The sequence below is a fragment of the Chiloscyllium punctatum genome, chromosome 42 (genome assembly GCF_047496795.1).
Source record: "Chiloscyllium punctatum isolate Juve2018m chromosome 42, sChiPun1.3, whole genome shotgun sequence".
Classification (NCBI taxonomy): Eukaryota; Metazoa; Chordata; class Chondrichthyes; order Orectolobiformes; family Hemiscylliidae; genus Chiloscyllium; species Chiloscyllium punctatum.
In genome coordinates, this window is record NC_092780.1 from 45,923,044 (window position 1) to 45,942,779 (window position 19,736).

Below are 19,736 nucleotides of genomic sequence, written 5' to 3' on the forward strand. Positions count from 1 at the left end.
TTACGAATGAGGAGGTCACATTGTATTCAAAATGTGTGCATTACAGAGTCAGATGATCTCTGTTTCAGCTGTAGCATATTTTCTGGTAAATACATGTGGAGATTTTGAAATTGGGCAAGACATTGATACCCCCATGGTTAAGTAGCAACTAAAATTTACTCATACTCATCCACTCAGAAAAATTAGCAGGGTCTTGTCCGTGGGACCATATCTAACTAAAGTGTTAACACCATTGGAGATGGGGAGAAATATGGTTCGCATAATTGGAACAGCAGAAATTAGCACAGCGATCAGCTAATTTTAGTTAAACTGAATAAAATGAATTGATGTACTGATCATGCAATGTGTCAAATAATTCATCACATTAACTGGAGCTGCATACTGACAGGATTATGATTTTCATTGTGCTGCCTTTTTTTCTAGGACCAGGCTGCCAAAGATATAAAAAGGTTGGATGAAAAGGAGTTTGAAAAGAAAAATGCAAAGTAAGGAACATTTCTACTGTTTAATTTTCACTCATTAATTTCTCACAACTCATTTGTAATTGCATTGCTACAGTAAGCTGTGCATTATTATTCACCTGTCAGAACGAATAAATATGTCTTAGCCTTCTGACATAAAAATGAAAGAAAAATAAAATTGACAATCCTTTTCCAGACCAGTTCATGTTTGATTGCATAAGATAATCATAATTGAAATCAGCATAGCCAAACAAAATGCTTCCTAAGGATGTCGCTTACTGAAAAGAAGCAAAAGTAAAAATCAAACAATGCCAGGTTATAGTCCAACAGGTTTATTTGGAAGTACCAGCTTTCGGAGCACTGTTCATTCAGATAATTAGTGGGCAGGATCATAAAACACAGAATTTATAGCAAAAGGTCATAGTGTCATGCAACTGATGGATATGTTGAACAAACCTAGATTGCTGTTAAGTCTTTAATTTTTTAGAATGGGTTGCATGTATTGATTCATTAATATGTAAATCCAAGAACTTTTTCAAGTTACATTCTAGAGATAACTTAAGGTTCTATTTAAAAAGGTGACATTTCAGTTCAGACAATGCATTAAGGGTTAGAGTCTGTCTGTTTCCACAGTTGAAATTTTTAAAATGTCACACGGATTGACTGCCTGCAGATTGTGAGCTTTTTGAACAAAATACAATGCATCTGCAAATACAATTCTGCAAATGCAAATTCATCCTATAGACTTGTATGTATGTGTTGTGCATGTGAGGGAGAGAGAGAATGTGGGTGAGTGTGCATGTGAGGGAGAGAGAGTGTGAGTGCACGCATGCGCGTGCACACATACATACATATATGTAAGTCCATAGGGTGAATTTGCATTCGCAAATACATTCCATTTTGTTCAAAAAGTGCACAATTTGCTGGCAGTCAATCCATGTGACACTTTATAAATATCTAGTTTGGAAATAGAACCAGTCTGGCACAAGATTGGAATACAGACTGACTCTTAACCTCACACCTTTAATGCATTGCCTGAGCTGAGAAGTCACCTTTTTCTTAATAAAACCTTAAGTTATCTCGGGAATGTAACTTGAAAAGGTTCTTGCATTTGCATATTAATGATTCAATACCTGCAACCTATTCTGAAATGTGAAAGACTTAACAATCAGTTTTTCTTCAATATATCGTAACACTATGATCTTTTGCTATAAATTCTGTCATATGATCCTGCCCCACTAGTTACCTAATGAAGGAGCAACACTCAAAGCTAGTACTTCCAAATAAACGTGTTGGACTATAAACTGGTGTGATTTTTAACTTTGTCCACCCCAGTCAAACACTGGCACCTCCACATCTGGAAAAGAAACACACACAGCCGAGGGGAATCTTTTCCTGCATCATGTGATGGGAGATACCCATGAACTGGCTTGTGTTGACTTTGAAACATCGAATAGTTCTCTCAACATTTATTTCAAAAAGTAACAAATTCTTGCAATTTTATGGCAATTTAAATTGTAGTAAAAATTTAAAACAATTTTACACAATGTCATCTCCAATAACCAAGGTATCCTTGCAGTGAGAGTGTGAAGCATGAGGAATGACATTGTTAGTAGTCAGTGGGAGGGTGTACAGGTGTTACATCATTCTTGAAAAATCTTTTGAGGTACACCTAAGTTAATTAGTGTGATGAGTTCAGTCACTTGAATACAGTTTGAATGCTGGAATGAGAAGGGTCTGCAGCCAAATCCTGCTATTTTGATGGAACCAATTTGTGGGAATGTAGGAAATTGGAAAATTAGTTAGCTAGTCTGTTCCTCGAGCCTGTTTTGCCATTTAACTAGATCAAGACTGAATTTCTATGTTAATGCCATTTTTCTTTATCCCTTTGATAATCATATCATATCCAGATTCAGTATACCTTCATGCCTCATTCAAAAAGCCAAGATAGCTAGAAGACTTGATTTAAGGATCCTGATCAGATTTTACAGTAACAATAATGATGAAAATTTGTGTTATCTGTTTTACTTTGCAAACTTTGAAAACTTTAATACATCCTGTTTAATGGGCCTGTTTACAGTATTTAAGTAGGAGGTACAGACTAATGGGTCATTTTCGATGGCATGGAGTACTTGAGTTGATTACTGCATTTTCCTTGGCCTCAAGTTGCCTCAAATGGAAAGAATTAACTCTGGTACACAGGGTTGATGGCAATCCATGTGCATAGACACATGGGACTGGATTTTTAGTTACAGAGACACCACAGGCTTTTAAAAATGGTGGGCAGGACCTGATTCCAGGATTTCCCTGTGCCCACACATTCCTTTTGACAGTGCCCTCCCCCCACTGTTCTCCAATTTTTACTCAATTTTGAAACCTTTTCAAAAGGTTTTACCCACACCACACCACCCACCTACAAGGCATTTCATACCTTCAGTAGCCACTTTGGCTGAAGTCACAAGGCTAAGGCATATCGTGAAAGAGTAACAAGAGTCTGAGATCCGGCCTTCGGTATTAGTGTGCTCAATAAACCATATCTAATATTCCCAAAATGTTTTCTTTATTACTTGTGATGGTTTTTAACCGTGCAGCAAGGGTAGTTGACAATATTTACCTAGTCTGTTCAGATTTATGTTCAGACATTGCCACATATATTGAATATTGATGAGGTGTAGAAACGAAATCAACTTGTTGATTTTGCTCAACAAAAGTAACACTGAAGCTACTAAGAACTGTGGTTGACTAAACCATTATTTCAGCAACACTTCATAGTTGTAATTTTTGCAATTTGAATATAATAATATCCAGATTATTCCTTTGATAGTTCACAACAGTAAATGTTATTCAAGACTATTATTTTTTGATTGATGTAACATGGTATTAATCAATAAAGTGTCAGCCAGAATTACTTTGTAGAATACTGTTACCTTTATGTAATTAAAATTTGTCCCTTATGAAAGATGCTGCACAGAAATGTCCATGTTATTTGCCAATCCACTGAACAGAAGAATCAGAAGTTGCTGGAAAAACTCAGCAGGTCTGGCAGCATCTGTGAAGAGAAATCAAAGTTAATGTTTCAGGTCCAGTGACCCTTCCTCAGAACTGATGGTAACTAGGAAAATGTTGGTTTAAATGCAGAAGATAGGGTGGGTGTAAGGAGTAATTGATAGGTAGGGATAGAACCCAAAGAGAGAGAAGAACAGTTGGACACTCAATGGAGTCTATAACGATCCGGTTGGGGTGGTGAGTAGCTGTTAATGGAGGCTCTTTGGGGCAGACTTGCAATATTCCAGTGAAGCTCAGCAAGCTGGAAAAACATCTCATTATCCTACAGCCCTCTGGACTCAATGTAGAGTTCAATAATTTTAGGGCCTGAACTCCCCCATGTTGTCGCCCCCTACCACACACACCAGACTTTATTATCAAACAGTCTGCCTTTACACACCAACTATTGTTAGGAACTAACAGCTATTCACCCTCCCAGCCAGATTATTTTCTGTCCAACTGTTCATCTTTCTTTTTTGGCTCTATTCCCTATCTATTTAATCTGTACCCCCTCTGCCCACCTATCTTCTGCATATAAACTGACATTTTTCTAGCTACTGTCAGTTCTGAGGAAGGGTCACTGGACCCAAAACGTTAACTTTGATTTCTCTTTACAGATGCTGCCAGGTCTGCTGAGCTTTTCCAGCAACTTCTCTTTTTGTTTCTGATTTACAGCATCTACAGTTCTTTCAGTTTTTATTTTGAGCGGAAGAACCAATTTATTACTTATATTTCCCTGTTTAAAACAGGAGTAAAATGTATAAAGATGTTCAAAAAATCAGGAACTTCTGGGTATTCACACTGTGATCATTCATGCTTTGCTGCCTTTGCGCTGGGTCTGTTGAACACTTGTAGGGAGTTGGTTTTTCCCTTTGTTTTTGCAGGGGTATAAGGGATGACATTGAAGAGGAAGATGACCATGTGAGTTATTGAGTTGTCTTTTTTGAATATACTGAAAATAACCTTTTAAACAAATAATGCAGATTATTGTTCATTCACTGTAGCCTTTGGTCTGAATCAAATCATGGTATGCAGCCATATCTTTCCCATGAGGTGCTTAATTCCACCTTGCTGTGTCTTGAGGTTTTTCAATAAGTCAGTCCATATTGTTAAAGAGAATTCTGCTTTACTGTTCCACCTGGATCTACTGCTCTGGACCACAAATATCTAGTTATTAGTGGTGCCCTAAATTGACATTCTTAGTAATTCACTTGTGATTCAGATGTTGTCAATGGACTATTGCTCCTGCCAGATGCTTTGACAGAATTCCACTCATCGCTGAAAGGATTTTTTGACTAAGGAAAAAAGCTCAACGTATCAACTCCGATTCATATCAATGACTTGGTGCTAACTCTAGGCTGCAGTGTAAGAATCTGTCTGTAAAGTGATTTTTTTTTTGTTATTATTGGTATTCCTATCCTTCAATTAGTTTATTTTCAAAAACAGTGTTGTTAGTGCTTTATTTCCATTTAGCAGGCCCTACTGTTTTCAAAGAGCAAAAGGGATGAGTGAACTAAGCTAAACTATGCTTTTCGTATCATGAAAGTGTTGATGCATGTTGTTTGCATTTCCCCCTTGTGCTACCTCTCTGGAGTACCAAGTAAAAGATAGATCCTTTATTAGCTACACTGTCTGATTTGCCTTTGGTGATCTGTCTGATTTCAGGTGTAACTAGCTCAAGAAGCATCCTTAATAATTGTGTTTTTACAATGCCATAGTTTTGTCATGAACTTTGATTTTTTTTAATCAAAAAAATTCTCAAAGGATAGTAGTGAAAGTAATTTTTTCTGATTGACATCATGTAGAGTATTTGCCCTCAGCTGGATGTATTGTTGTTTTTACTACCTAACCGCATCTGAACACACATACTAGGCAGTGATCACTGAAATAAGCAGGGACATGAGTAAGCGAGACAAAGGGATAAATTCACATTTAAGAAAAATAAAATTGAGCGATGAGATGTAAAATGAGTAGGTAGAGAGAGCAAGCCAGAGGTGAGAGGCATTTAAGGCATGGAAATGAAGGTGTGCAAATGAGACTCAAAGTTGTAGGGATAATTTTACGTCCTCTCTCATGGCATGTTTGAAGGTGGGAGGGAGTCATAGAAGCATCCCACCTCTGCCAAACTTAACTCTTCAGTGGGAAGGCCAATGAGTGGACTTGCACCTAACTACCAATTTATGTCTAAAAATGACCACTAAAGAACTTCGTGTTCCTGCCAGTTATAAGCCAGCCGTGAGCAGGTCTGTTACCATGTAATAAGCAGGATTTGAAACTGCAGGCTGCTGAGGGGGTCATTGTCCTGTGGTGCTGATCAAAAGACCTGGCATTGGAAAGTTTGGTGCCAGGTGAGAGCTACTCACATTCATACTGCCTACCCTCCTCCCCTGCCATCTTGCAAAGTGCCCCCTGCCACGAAGCATCTCTGGCTTGGATTGCTCCTCAATCATGGATCTTGGCTGCTGTAGTTTCTGCCTTCCATTTGACACTGGTGAGCAAAAGAGCTGCCAGATTCTGATTGAATGGCTCTAAGAGGGCAGCACATTCATTCTGTGCCATGATACTGGAGAAGGCCTGCTAGTGGACACTATCAGATAAAGTGAGGACTGCAGATGCTGGAGATCAGAATCGAAGAGTGTGGTACTAGAAAAGCACAGCTGGCCAGACAGCGTCCAAGGAACAGGAGAGTTGACATTTTGAGCACAAGCTCTTCATCAGGGATGAAGGGGTGGCCCAAGGGGGCAGAGAGATAAATGGAGGGGATTGGGGCTGGGGGAAGATAGCTAGGAATGCAATAGGTAAATGAAGGTGGGGGAGAAGGTGATAGGTCAGGGGGGAGGGTGAAGCGGATAGGTTGGAAAGAAAATGGTCAGGTAAGATAGTTCAAGAGGGTGGTGCCGAGTTGGAAGGATGAATCTGGGATAAGGTTGGGGGATGGGAAATGAGGAAACTGGTGAAGTTCACATTGCTCCCGTGTGGCTGGAGGGTCCCAAGGTGGAAGATGAGGTGTTCTTCCTCCAGGCAACAGGTGGCTAGAGTTTGGCGGTGGAGGATGCCCAGGACTTGCATGTTCTTGTTAAAGTGGGAGTTAAAGTGTTCAGCCACAGGGCGATGGGTGTTGTTTAGTGTGTGTATACCAGAGATGGTCTCTGAAACGTTCTGCAAGTTGGCATCCCATCTCCCCAGTGTAGAAGAGACCACATTGAGAGCAATGGACATAGTAGATGTGCATGAAAGTACAGGTAAACCTCTGCCTGATGTGGAACGATCCTTTGGGGCCTTGGATGGAGGTGAGCAGGGAGGTGTGTCTGCAGGTTTTGCACTCCTGGCGGTGGCAGGGCAAGGTGCTAGGAATGGTGGGTGGGTTGGTGGGGGGCATGGACCTAACAAGTGAGTCATGGAGGGAATGGTCTCTCCAGAATGCAGGTAGGGGTGGGGAAGGAAATATATCCCTTGTGGTGGGGTCTGTTTGTAGGTGGCACAAATGGCAGAGGATGATGCAACATATCCGAAGGTTGGTGGGGTGGAATGCGAGTACTGGGGTGGTTCTGTCCTTGTTGCTTTTGTAGTGGTGGGGTTCAAGGATGGCGGTGCGAGAAGTGGAGGAGATGTGCTGAAGGGCATCGTCGATCACGTGGGAGGGGAAATTGGACACTGTCTGCCTAAGAGGGCCACGTATGATCTTGGAGAGAGTGGGTGTGTCACCTACCCTCCAGCTGGCTGTTGGGTCCCTCGACAACTCCATAAAATGCTTCCCTGAGTGCCTGGAATGGTTGAATGAGATACAGCTCATTGAAAGTGTTGCTGAAGTAGCAACTGAGATGCTTGTAAAGTGAGGAAAGAGAGAAAGTGAACAAGAGATGCAGAATATATATAGGGAATACAGAGGTGGAGAGAAAAGCTAAGTCTGGAGGGTATACGGTGGAACGCCTGAGGGATAAATGATCAGGAATTGGAGATTTGCGATGAGGCTGAGATTGAGATGAAAAGAAGGAACCAATAGAGAGGAGAAAAGTGATATAAAGCAATAACATGCTTGGACTGCAGTGGAGGAAATGATGAGATGAGGATGAATAGTAACTGAAATATTGAGACAAATTGGGTTGAAAGAGGGAAGATGCACACATTGAAGGAAACAAAATGTATGTACTGAGGGAAGGGTAGAGGAGCTGGCAAAATGTAAGAGTAAAGGTGTCAAGGTTAGCTGATTAAGAAATGAGGAGCAAGATTGGAGTAGTGAGGGCAATACAACAAAACAATGCTAGAAGAACAAATGAGAGGGAAAACGCAGAAAATACTGAACATGCATGGCTGATCCTGTCAAAACATTTCAGGAGTAATTATTTTATCATATGCATGTATAAATCACAAATTGTTACTTTGTGAAATTCCAGAACATTAGCATGTTATTTTGTTGTGGTAATAATGTAAATAAAAGTATTTTTAGGTTTTACTATAAACCAATGAGAAATTTGCCTTTGAGTGTGTGGTATGTGTTTCAACATTCTTACAAAAGCACAGGTTGTTAATTTTATTACACACAACTCAAGGAGAAAATGCTTCCCTCAATCACAATACCACAGCTTACAATATTATGCCAGCTGACTGGCTCTACATTACTGATTTCAATGCTTGTCATTTCAGGGTGAGTGCCCTTTCAAATAATTTTTACACTATTCGTTTTTATGTTGAATGTACAGTCCACTTTATGAATAAAGTTTGAAAGTATTGAATTTTCCAGGTGATTGATGTAGGTAGGGGAAGCATTCAGGACACTGAGTTAGTGTTACGTTCTCTCTCCAGTTTGACTTGTGGATTACGTTTATGTGCAGGAAGCCTATTTTCGGTACATGGCTGAAAATCCAAGTGCTGGTGTGATTCAGGAGGAGGAAGATGATATTGAATATGACAGTGATGGTAATCCTATTCCTCCACTAAAAAAAGTCATTGATCCATTGCCTCCTATTGACCATTCTGAGGTAAGTGGAAATCTGAAAAGTGGTAAAAGTGTTAGTGGGAAAGCAGTGATAGTGACTAAGTAATGTTTAAGGTAGTCATGGAAAAAGACAAAGATGGGCCGGAAATAAAGGTTTTGAACTGGGGGAAGGATGATTTCCAAATGATAAAATGATATCTGACCAAAGCGGACTGGAGACAGCCACTTGTTGGAAAATCTACATGGGAGCAACAGGAGTATTTCAAAAATGAAATAGAGTGTAAAGCCATTGTGTTGCTGTAAAGGTGAAGAGTTGGACCAAAATTTCTGGAGAAACCTAAATCGAAAGGAATGTATTGGATTGGACAAGAAAAGAAAGAGATGGTTATGGTAGATACTGAAGGCTCAGAATACCAGAAGTACATACAGAGAGTACAGGGGTTACTTAAATAAGAATTTAGTGATGTGAAGAGAAACCATGATAAAATGTTGGTGGATAAAATAAATGAAAATCCAAAGGCATTTTCTCAGTGCATTAGGGGAAAGAGGGTAACCAGGAAAAAAGTTGGGGACCAAAACAACAAACTGTGTGGGGAGCCAGAAAATATAAATGAGATTTTAAATTACTGATTTACATCTGTATTCAAGATTGAGAAGACTAATGTAGGTATAGAAATCAAAGAAGATGTGCTTGAACAAATGACAATTGAAAGGCCAGACAAATAAGGAGTTTTAGCAGACTGAAATTGGATAGGTCTGCAGGCCAAGGTAAGGTGGATCCCAGGTTGCTGTGGGAGGCAAGAATAATGCAGGGGCCTGACATTAATTTTCATATTCTCTCTGGACAGAATAGGTGTCAGAGATAATATCATTCAGGCAAGGTGATAGGGATAAAGCACAGAATCACAGGCCCGTGAATCTAACATCAGTAGTAGAAAAGCAATTGGAAAAACTTCTGAGGGACAGAATTAATCTCTATTTGGACAGACAAGGATTAATCAAGGATAGTCAGCAAACCTTAATTGGAGGGGAATCCTGTCTGACATGTTTAATTGAGTATTTTGTGGAGGTGAATAATGTCTGGATGTACCTGGACTTTAGTAAGGCTTATGTCAAAGTCTCGCATGGGAGACTGGTCAAGAAGTTGAGAGCCCATGGTTTACAAGACAATTTGGCAAATTAGAACCAAAATTTTCATTGTGGCCGGAGACCGAGGCGATGGTTGAAGAGTGTTTTTGTGACTGTACACCTTTGACCACTGGCATACCTTAGGGTTCACTGCTGGGTCCCTTGCTGTTCGTATTAATAATACAGACATGAATGGAAGAAGTATAGAGTCATAGAGGTGTGCAGCACGGAAACAGACCCTGTGATCCAACCCATCCACGCTGACCAGATATCCTAAATTAATTGAGTCCCATTTGCCAGCACTTGGTCCATAGCCTCGAAACCCTTCCTATTCATGTACCCATCCAGATGCCTTTTAAATGTTGCAATTGTACCATTCTCCACAACTTCCTCTGGCAGCTCATTCCAAACACATACCACCGTCTGCATGAAAAAGGTGCTGCCTAAGTCCCTTTTAAATTTTTCCCTCTCACCCTAAATCCATGCCCTCCAGTTCTGGACTCGCTCATCTCAGGGAAAAGACATTGTCTATTTATCCTACCGATGCCCCTCATGATTTTATAATCCTCTATAAGGTCACTCCTCAGCCTCCACTCCAGGAAAAACAGCCCCACCCTATTCAGCCTCTCCTTTAGAAACCCTCCAACCCTGGCATCATCCTTTTTTTAGACTAGATTAGATTACATTAGATTAGATTACATTACAGTGTGGAAACAGGCCATTCGGCCCAACAAGTCCACACCGACCCGCCGAAGTGCAACCCACCCATACCCCTACATTTACCCCTTACCTAACACTGCGGCAGTTTAGCATGGCCAATTCACCTTACCTGCACATCTTTGGACTGTGGGAGGAAACCGGAGCACCCGGAGGAAACCCACGCAGACACTGGGAGAACGTGCAAACTTCACACAGTCAGTCGCCTGAGGCGGGAATTGAACCCGGGTCTCTGGCGCTGTGAGGCAGCAGTGCTAACCACTGTGCCACCGTGCCGCCCACATCCTTAAATCTTTTCTGAACCCTTTCATGTTTCACAACATCCTTCCTACAGGAGGAAGACCAGAATTTCACACAATATTCCAAAAGTGGCCTAACCAATGTCCTGTACATTTACACCATGACCTCCCAACTCCTATACTCAATGCTCTGACCAATAAAGGAAAGCTGTCCCTAAACAGTATTTGCCTTTTCAAGTACATGTAAATCCTGTCCCTCAGGATTGCCTCCAATAACTTGCCCACTACCAATGACAGGCTTATCGGTCTATAGTTTCCTGGCTTTTCCTTACCACCTTTCTTAAATCGTGGCACCACATTAGCCAACTTGCAGTCTTCCAGCACCTCACCTATGACTATCAATGATACAAATATTTCAGCAAGGGGCCCAGCAATCGCCTCTCTAGCTCCCCACCAGATCAGGTCCTGGAGAGTTAGCCACCTTTGTGTTTTAAGATATCCAGCACCACCTCCTCTAATATGGACATTTTTCAAGATGTCACCATCTATTTCCCCACATCCTGTACCTTTCACATCCTTTTTCACAGTAAACACTGGTGCAAAATACTCGTTTAGTATCTCCTGCACTTCCTGAGGTTCCACGGATTGGCTGCCTTGCTGATCTTTGAGGGGCCCTCTTCTCTCTCTAGTTACCATTTTGTCCTTAATGCATTTATAAAATCCCTTTGGATTCTTCTTAATCCTATTTGCCCTCCTGATGTACCTCTTAAGTATACTCCTGTTGCCTTTACACTCTTCTGAGGATTCACTTGATCTCTGGTATCAAACCTAGCATATGCTTTCTTCGATTTCTTGATCAAAACCTCAACTTCTGTAGTCATCCAGCATTCTCAACACTTACCAGCCTTGTCTTTCACCCAGATAGGAACATACTGTCTCTGGACTCTTGTTACCTTACTTTTGAAGTTTTCCCATTTTCCAGCCATCGCTCTACGTGTGAACATCCATCCCCAATCAACGTTTGAAATTTCTTGCCACTACTATCAAAGTTGGCCTTTATCCAATTTAGAACTTTAACTTTTAGATTCTGTCTGATCAATAAGTTTTCAGAATTCATGAAAATTGTGAAATAAATAGTGGAGAGGAAAGCCTTAACTGCAGGAAAATTTAGACAAGCTGAGTAGATGGGCAGGACAGTGGCAAATGGAATTTAATCCTGAAAAGTGTGAGGTGATGCATTTTAGGGGGACTATCAAGGCAGGGGAGTCTAAGACAAATAGTAGGATCCTAGGAAATGCACATAATTACAAGCACCTTGGTGTACATATCCACAGATCCTTGAAGGCAGCAGAGCAGACAAATATGCTCTGTGGGATAGTGGGAGAATATGATTGATCAGAGTGGGAGGGTTATGATGGAGCTGAGCAAGAAGTTAGTTAGGCCACAACTGGGGTACTGTGTGCAATTTTGGTCGTCACAAGATGGGAAGGATGTGAAAGCATGAGAGAGTGCCAAGGGAGATTTATCAAGATATTACAATGGCTAGAGCATTTTAGTTATCAATAGAGATTAAATAGACTGGGGTTGTTTTCCTTAGATCAGAGAAGGCTGAGAGAGGGGTATAAAATTGAGGGGAGACGATGGGGTAGATAGGAAACTTTTCCCCTTTGACAAATCAGTCACTAGGGTTCATTTTTTTATGATGATGGACAGGAGGTCTAGAGGGGATTTAAGGGGGAATATTTTTCTAACTAGATTGGTGCATGTCTGGAGAAAACTGGCAGAGGTAGAGATGATTGCAACATATATGTATTTAAATGATAACTTGAAGTGCCATAACATACGCTGCTGTGAGCAAAGTGTCAGAAAATGAGGCAAGATTAGATAGATGACAGAATGGGCTAAATGGTCTCATTCTGTGTTGTAAGGCTGTATGAAAAGTTTCCAAGCTGCTTAGTATCTGGCAAATAAACGCAAAGTACTGCGATGCTGGAAATTTGAAACAAATGCTGGAAAACTCAGCAGGTTTTGCCATATCTTTGGACAGAAAGGCAGAGGTAATGTTTCGAATCATACTGGATTGGAAGAGTCATATTGGACTTGAAGCGCCAACTGTGTTTCTTTGTCCCGATATGCTTCCAAATTCTATTAGAATTCTTTTCTATATGATGCTGTTTGACATGGGGCATCAGCTGTAAGCAGTTGACTTGACTGGTGAGGAAAGTTTGATGCAGTTCCTCCTGAACACACTAACTCACTTCATTAGGCAAGCATTTTATTTTGGATTTTTTTGTTATTGAATTCAAATTTCATCTGTTATGGTGGGAATCAAACCAATGTTCCCAGAACATTAGCCAAGGGCTGTAGATTATTAGTCCAGTTAACATTCCCTCTGTTACGCTGCTTACTTTCTTAACAGTTAATTTCAATGCATTTGTTGATTGGCTGACCCATCTTCTTGACAAAGGTAAATGTGTGAAGCTCAGTTTAAAAACAAGTCTTCTGAAATGGCTTTGGACCATTTGTAAGGCTAAAATTAATTGAGAGAGCTGGGGGCAGCACAGTGGCTCAGTGGTTAGCACTGCAGCCTCACAGCACCAGGGACCCGGGTTCGATTCCAGCCTCGGGCGACTGTCTGTCTGTGTGGAGTTTGCACATTCTCCCTGTGTCTGCGTGGTTTCCTCCAGGTGCTCCAGTTTCCTCCCACAGCCCAAAGATGTGCAGGTTAGGTGGGTTGGCCATGCTAAATTGCCCATAGTGTTAGGCGCATTAGTCAGAGGGAAACGGGTCTGGATGGGTTATTCTTTGGAGGGTCGGTGTGGACTAGTTGGGCCAGTTTCCGCACTGTAGGTAATCTAATCTTAATTTAGTGAAAACGTGCAAGTGGACATAGTCACCGAAGAAGCTGCTTTCTCATTAGAGATAAACTGTTGGCAAGTTTAACCTGAAGGTCACCATTCCTCAAGCAGGAGCGAGCTTGAGAAGACAGCATTCTAGATTAGATTAGATTAGATTAGATTAGATTACTTACAGTGTGGAAACAGGCCCTTCGGCCCAACAAGTCCACACCGCCCCGCCGAAGCGTAACCCACCCTTACCCCTACATCTACATCTACCCCTTACCTAACACTACGGGCAATTTAGCATGGCCAATTCACCTGACCTGCACATCTTTGGAGTGTGGGAGGAAACCGGAGCACCCGGAGGAAACCCACGCAGACACGGGGAGAACGTGCAAACTCCACACAGTCAGTCGCCTGAGGCGGGAATTGAACCCGGGTCTCTGGCGCTGTGAGGCCGCAGTGCTAACCACTGTGCCACCGTGCCGCCCATTCGTGTCACTTAAACTGGTATGCAAATTGAACCCGTGCTGTTGCATCACTTTGTATCAAAAACTAGCCACACAGTCCCCTGGGTGAACTAACCCCAAATTAGTGAATGTTTAGTGAATTGTTGGTCACCGATAGAAAACTGCATCGCGTTGAGGAAATGCGAGAATGTTTTTTTTACAAAAGATAAATGTCAGATTTTAGTTGTTGTGACTTTTAATATCATGTTGGAATGAGCCAGGTGGTGCTAGTCACTTCTATATCCTTTTAGATCGAGTACCAGCCATTTGAGAAGAATTTCTACATTGAACATGAAGACTTGGCGAAACTTTCACTCATACCATTAGCTGAACTCCGGCAGAAACTGAATTTGAGAGTAAGTTTAGAATTTTATGTCTTTATACTTTGCAGTATGATGTTGACAACAGTTGATAAATGAAACGTTTGTTTTGTGTTGTTCAAAATATCAGTTGAATCTGCCTAAGGAAGTGAGCACCTAATCTTTGAATTCAGGTAGCAATTTGATCGATGCTGATCAATCTGCTGAATGTTTTCTCTGATTAGCTATTATGAAGATGTGGGTATATTTTAAGAGAGTTAAAAGCAGCAGAACTACTGGAGACAGCACCAGTTATTCTCAATAAGGCAATGTGATACTTGGGTTGAACAACTCAATTAGCTCGTTGCCTGGAGACAAAAAGCAGGTTTGAATTAGGCCAGTCAGTTTAAACTATACCCCCAAACATACCAAACTCTAATCAAGTTTGAATTGAGTATATTGACATTCTTAAAAGCCATTGACCTAATCCAATGCTTTCGGGCTATAAGACTGTGGAAAATTGAACAGTTGAGAAGAGAACTGTCAAGCCTATCCTGTAATCAGACTGCTTGAAAAATAGCTCTCTTAAAAGTACTTTCTCGAACAGCAACCTGTAACGCAGAAATTCCTAAGAAGAAAAGGCGACATAGGAAGATCCGAATAGAGGCACAAAAGCTGCATGGTTTTGAGATAAGTGTTGTTTTGTAAATCTTAATTGGGCATTTTATCGGTTTATAGAAGGGAAGGTTAAAAAAAAAGGTTAGAGGAAGAAATTGTAAGTAGTGGTTAGTTAATTATTTTCTGTTATACTTTAAGAAATAAAGTTGTTAATTTTTACTTTAAATAGTTCTTGGCCACTTGGATTTTTACAGATTACTGCGCGGGATAAATCTTTTCTTTGCTGCTGGTTTTAAATTAAGCAGGAGGGTTTACCCATGTCATAACACTAGCTTCGTGTAATGAGTGATCGCATTGTGTTCGTCTGCACTGAAAGGAAGGTTGCCATCATTGAATTTTACACCATGTTTCAATCAGACAGGGAATCAACTCAATGTGTGTTGTTTGACTTTGCTGTTCCAACAACACTGCCCAATTTCATGTGAACCACTTACTGTCCACTCCTTATTAGCTGTGCTATATTACTACTAAATGTATGTTGATGTGAAGTACTTTAAGTCAGCTGCAGTGTATTTAGGTAAAGTGAGTGTGATTACTCCACGCATATGCACAGTGCAGTCTTTTTAAGCTTTGTATTGTTATGGTTCTCTAGATAATTCTGTAATTTTGCATAGTTACATGTCTGCAATGTTTGAATTGTTGATTTGCTGCAATCACTGTTTCAACATTTCAGGTACTGTTTTTAAAGAGATTACAGTAATTAAAGAGAGAAAAGTCAGCTATCAAAAACAAGTCTGTCCTGAAGTTGATGACCGGAATTTGTTTGCCATAAGGTATTTTGGACAGTATTGAACAAAATTGAATGTTTTCCTTCCCAGGTCTCTGGAGCTGACCCCCCAAAACCTTGCAGTAGTTTTGCTCACTTTGGCTTTGATGAGCAATTAATGCATCAAATCCGAAAGTCAGAATATACACAACCAACGCCAATACAGTGTCAGGTAAGAACTTTGTCATCCATTTTTTGTATACCTGAGGTTCTCAATCACATTTCTATATTAATGACTACCTATGATCAATTGAGAAGGGAAGTGAAGCTGAAATTAAGACGGGAAAAGAAAGAGTGGGAAAATAGAATGGCAGTCCGCATAAAAGGGAGCCCAAAAATCTTCATCCAACATGAGCTACGCTCATCCAGGCAATTGGAAAATATCCCAACTCTCTCCTGACTTGTCCCTTGTGGACAGTCTTTAGGGAGTTTTGAGAAGATTTGTAGCTCAGGTTGAGGTTCTGGATGTAGGTTTGCTCACTGAGCTGGAAGGTTCATTTCCAGATGTTTGGGTTGAACCCAAACATAAAAAATAGCAGGAATTATCAACAGTGCTTCGCCTGGAGGCCCACTTTGTTGGGTGACGAAATGTCTGGAAATGAACTTCCAGCTCAGCGAGCAAACCTACATCCAGTCTTTAAGGAGTTATTTGCTGCAGAATTCCAAGCCTCCTACCTGCTTTTGTAGCCATGGTATTTATATAGCTAGTCCAGCTCAATTTCTGATTAATGACATCCCTCGGATCCACCACTTGATAGTGATGGGGTGATGCTATTGCCTATCAAGGGGAACTTATGGCGCTTAGATGACGCCAATGTTACTAATGAGTCAGCAGCCCAAGCTAGATGAAACATTGCTCTTTACCAATAAATGACAGTCAACATGTATTATATCAATTAATTTCAAATGTTTTGACTGATTCTTATCTGATTTCTTTTACTTTAGCTTTTGGTTTAAGTAAACATTTTTTCCCTTTATCATGCCCATTTCTACTATAAAATTAGACTTTTAAAGTTTCATAATTCGTAAGTAACATCCATATCACTTCCATTTTTCACTCTACTTGCCTTCATCCAGTACTGTGTTGACGTTGATTCTATTTCCTTAAAATCCACCTGCCTAAAATAGAAGCTCTTCTTTTGTTTTAAGCTTGAAGCTAAGTCCTCCTACGTTGTCCCATAGATTCTTTGCATTGCATCTGGTTCTCTTTTGCCCCCTTCCAATGGATTTTCATTAGCAATCAAGTCATTTCAGTATTACATTATGAAAAATTGTTTTGCTCCAAGTTAAAGTCATGTAATTTATTCTTGTTCAAATTGATTACCTTGAGGACAAAGCAAAATGATATGAATTCTGGAAATCTGAAATACAAACCGAAAATGCCAGAAATATTAAGGGCATCTGTCAGTGTTGTCCTTGTTGGTCTGAGCTCAGGGTTAAAAATGTCTCTACTGTAATGTTACTTGGAACAAATTGAGCAGTGTCATTGGAAATGATGGAGCAACGGCTGTTTTTTTTAATTGAGCTGTGTGATAAGATTGGTGCACAGTAGAGGAAACTTTGCTGTGTTTTTCACTATGTTCTCCAGGCTAGATAATGCTTGATACTAACACTAGATGTCTGAAATAGAGTGTTTGATTGACTGGCACATATCCTCATCCATACGAACCAAAATTGATAACAAAAGCCTTCAATTTCTTACAATCTTAGTTTACTGGATTCTTAGAAAAAGGTGAACTGCACAGTGCTAACTATATATGTATGTTTGAACACAGGGCGTCCCCATTGCGCTGAGTGGCAGAGACATGATCGGAATTGCCAAAACTGGGAGTGGTAAAACCGCAGCATTTATCTGGCCAATGTTGATTCACATCATGGACCAGAGGGAGCTGGAGCTTGGGGATGGGCCTATTGGTGTGATTGTTTGTCCAACCAGAGAACTTTGTCAACAGGTACCATCAACAATGCTAATCTAGTTGGGTTCTGTCCCTGCAGTGCAGGTAGCTAATGTAGTATCAATTAGAAACAGGGCTTTGCATGCAGTGGCTTCTCAAAGTTCAAAGATTTTTGAGTTATGAAATAATTGTTCTTTACTCTGTAAAAGTTTGTCCTTGAATGTCAAGGCTGAGGTATTAATTTAAAAAAAAACTCTCCTGTACAAATCTGCAACAGAAATACCTGAAATCAGGTAAGGATCACTCTCCATTAAAGCCAAAGTTGAAAGTGTTGCAAACCTAAACAACAGGTCAGTCAGAATCTGCGAAAGAAGACATCAAGTTAATTATTATGATGAATGGTCAAGCCTGAAACATTAAATTGGATTTTACCAAAGAAATGGAAGCAGGCACGACAGCAGTTTCTAACTACCAGCTGGCGTGATGAATTCCTGCATGTTCCTGCCTCTGGCCTTACTTCAGAACAGAGGTTTCTTGGAAAAGTGGCTGCTGTCTTGGCACAAATGGCAGATAACTAATTAGATCAGTTCAGATGCCAACTGAGAGCACTTTGCACATGACTGATGTAGCTGGAGCCCATTGCTAGAATGCTGGCAGCGTACAGGGCAAGGAGTGTACGTTGCATTGCAGACCAGTGTGGATCGGCTGAGCTGATTGGCCATGGTCGCACATTGATGGTCTATCAGCTGTGGCTATGGTTTCTTTTATTAAATATGCAATGAACCAATATAGAGGGCTATAATAGAACATGGAACTCTGGGGCAACCAGTTAGAAGAGCATCTTTGGGTAGCTTGTGTTAATGGACCACTTACAGCAAGTACGAGCTTGAGACCGCATTTGGCCCCAGCATTAGGATCACAAAGTCCACAATAAAATCCAGCCTGTTTACTTCATCTGTAGGAATAATAGACGAGTATTGGTAGGAGGTTTTAATTTCCCCTGTATTGACTGGGCTGCCCAGCACATAAAAGGCCTAGATGGAATGGAATTTGGCAAATGTGTGCAAGGAGGTTTCATAAATCAATATGTAGTGGGCCCTAGTTGGGAGGGTGCAACACTGGACCTCCTCTTAGGAAACAAAATTGGGCAAGTGACTGAAGTGTTAGTCAGAGAGCAATTTGGGTCCAGTGACCATAACTCTCTTCGTTTTAACCTAGTTATGAATAAAGGTAGGATAAGTCCACAGGTTATGTGCTAAACTGGAGCAGGGCCAATTTTGGGGCCATTGGGCAGGATCTAGCAGTATGTCCCTGTTAGGATGAAGGGAAAAGCTGGCAGGTTGAGGATCTCTGGCTGACGAGAGATATTGAGGCTCTGGTCAGGAATGGGAAGAAAGCGTGCAAGTTTAAGCTGCCAGGTTCAAGTAAATCCCTAGATGACTATGAAAAGTGTAGCAGCACACTTAGGTGAGAAATCAGGAAGCAAAAAGCGGATATAAAATGGATTGGCAGGTAAGGTTAAGGATAATACCAAGAGGTTCTATGGCTATTTTAAGAGTAAAAGGGTTCCCCTTAAAGATCAGCATGGCCATCTATTTGTTGAGCCACAGGAGATTGGGGAGATTTTTAATGAATAATTCTCCTCCATGTTTACTGAGGATGATCCCTAATGATCTCTAATGATGCTAAGGAAATAAAGGAAACAAGTGGGGATGTTTTGGACTGTATACGTAGCAGATAAGAGGTGTTTGCAGCCTTAAAACATATTAAGGCGTATAAATCCCCTGGACCTGAACTGGAGGGGTACCAACATCCTGGGCGGGAGGTTTGCTTGAGCTCTTCAGAAGTGTTTAAACTAGTTTGGCAAGGGAATGGGAACCGGAACTGGAGCATCAGAGGATGTGGTAGCTGGTGAACAGGCAGCTACAGCATGCAGAGAGTCTGTCAGGAAGCATAGACAATTGATAGGTAAACCCATCAGTGTGATGGGTAGAAGCGTGTCTATATTGGCACAAGAAGTGTCACAAATAAGGGTAATGCACTTAGACTATTAGGAATACTTGGATATCACAGGAACAGGAATGGTTGTTGGATGTTCCACGGTTTAGGTATTTCAAAATGAATAATGGGGGAGGTAAAATAGGTGGGGGAATGACATTGCTAATCAGGGATAGTATCACAGCTGCAAAAAGGAAGGTTGTCAAAGATGATTTGTCTCCTGAG

At 40.8% G+C, this 19,736-nt stretch overlaps 1 protein-coding gene across 3 annotated transcripts in view; it reads left to right on the top strand.

Annotated features, from left to right (window-relative positions):
• Positions 1-19,736, top strand: part of ddx42 (DEAD (Asp-Glu-Ala-Asp) box helicase 42) — an 82,567-nt gene that overhangs the window by 19,030 nt on the left and 43,801 nt on the right. For 2 of the 3 annotated variants that reach the window (XM_072561904.1, XM_072561905.1), the window contains exons 4-9: positions 424-485; positions 4,391-4,427; positions 8,339-8,485; positions 14,127-14,231; positions 15,671-15,790; positions 17,394-17,570. In XM_072561904.1, coding sequence (XP_072418005.1) covers positions 424-485; positions 4,391-4,427; positions 8,339-8,485; positions 14,127-14,231; positions 15,671-15,790; positions 17,394-17,570 — 648 coding nt within the window. Of the gene's footprint in view, positions 1-423; positions 486-4,390; positions 4,428-8,338; positions 8,486-14,126; positions 14,232-15,670; positions 15,791-17,393; positions 17,571-19,736 lie in introns of those variants that run through there. The other variant, XM_072561906.1, reaches the window with a different exon arrangement.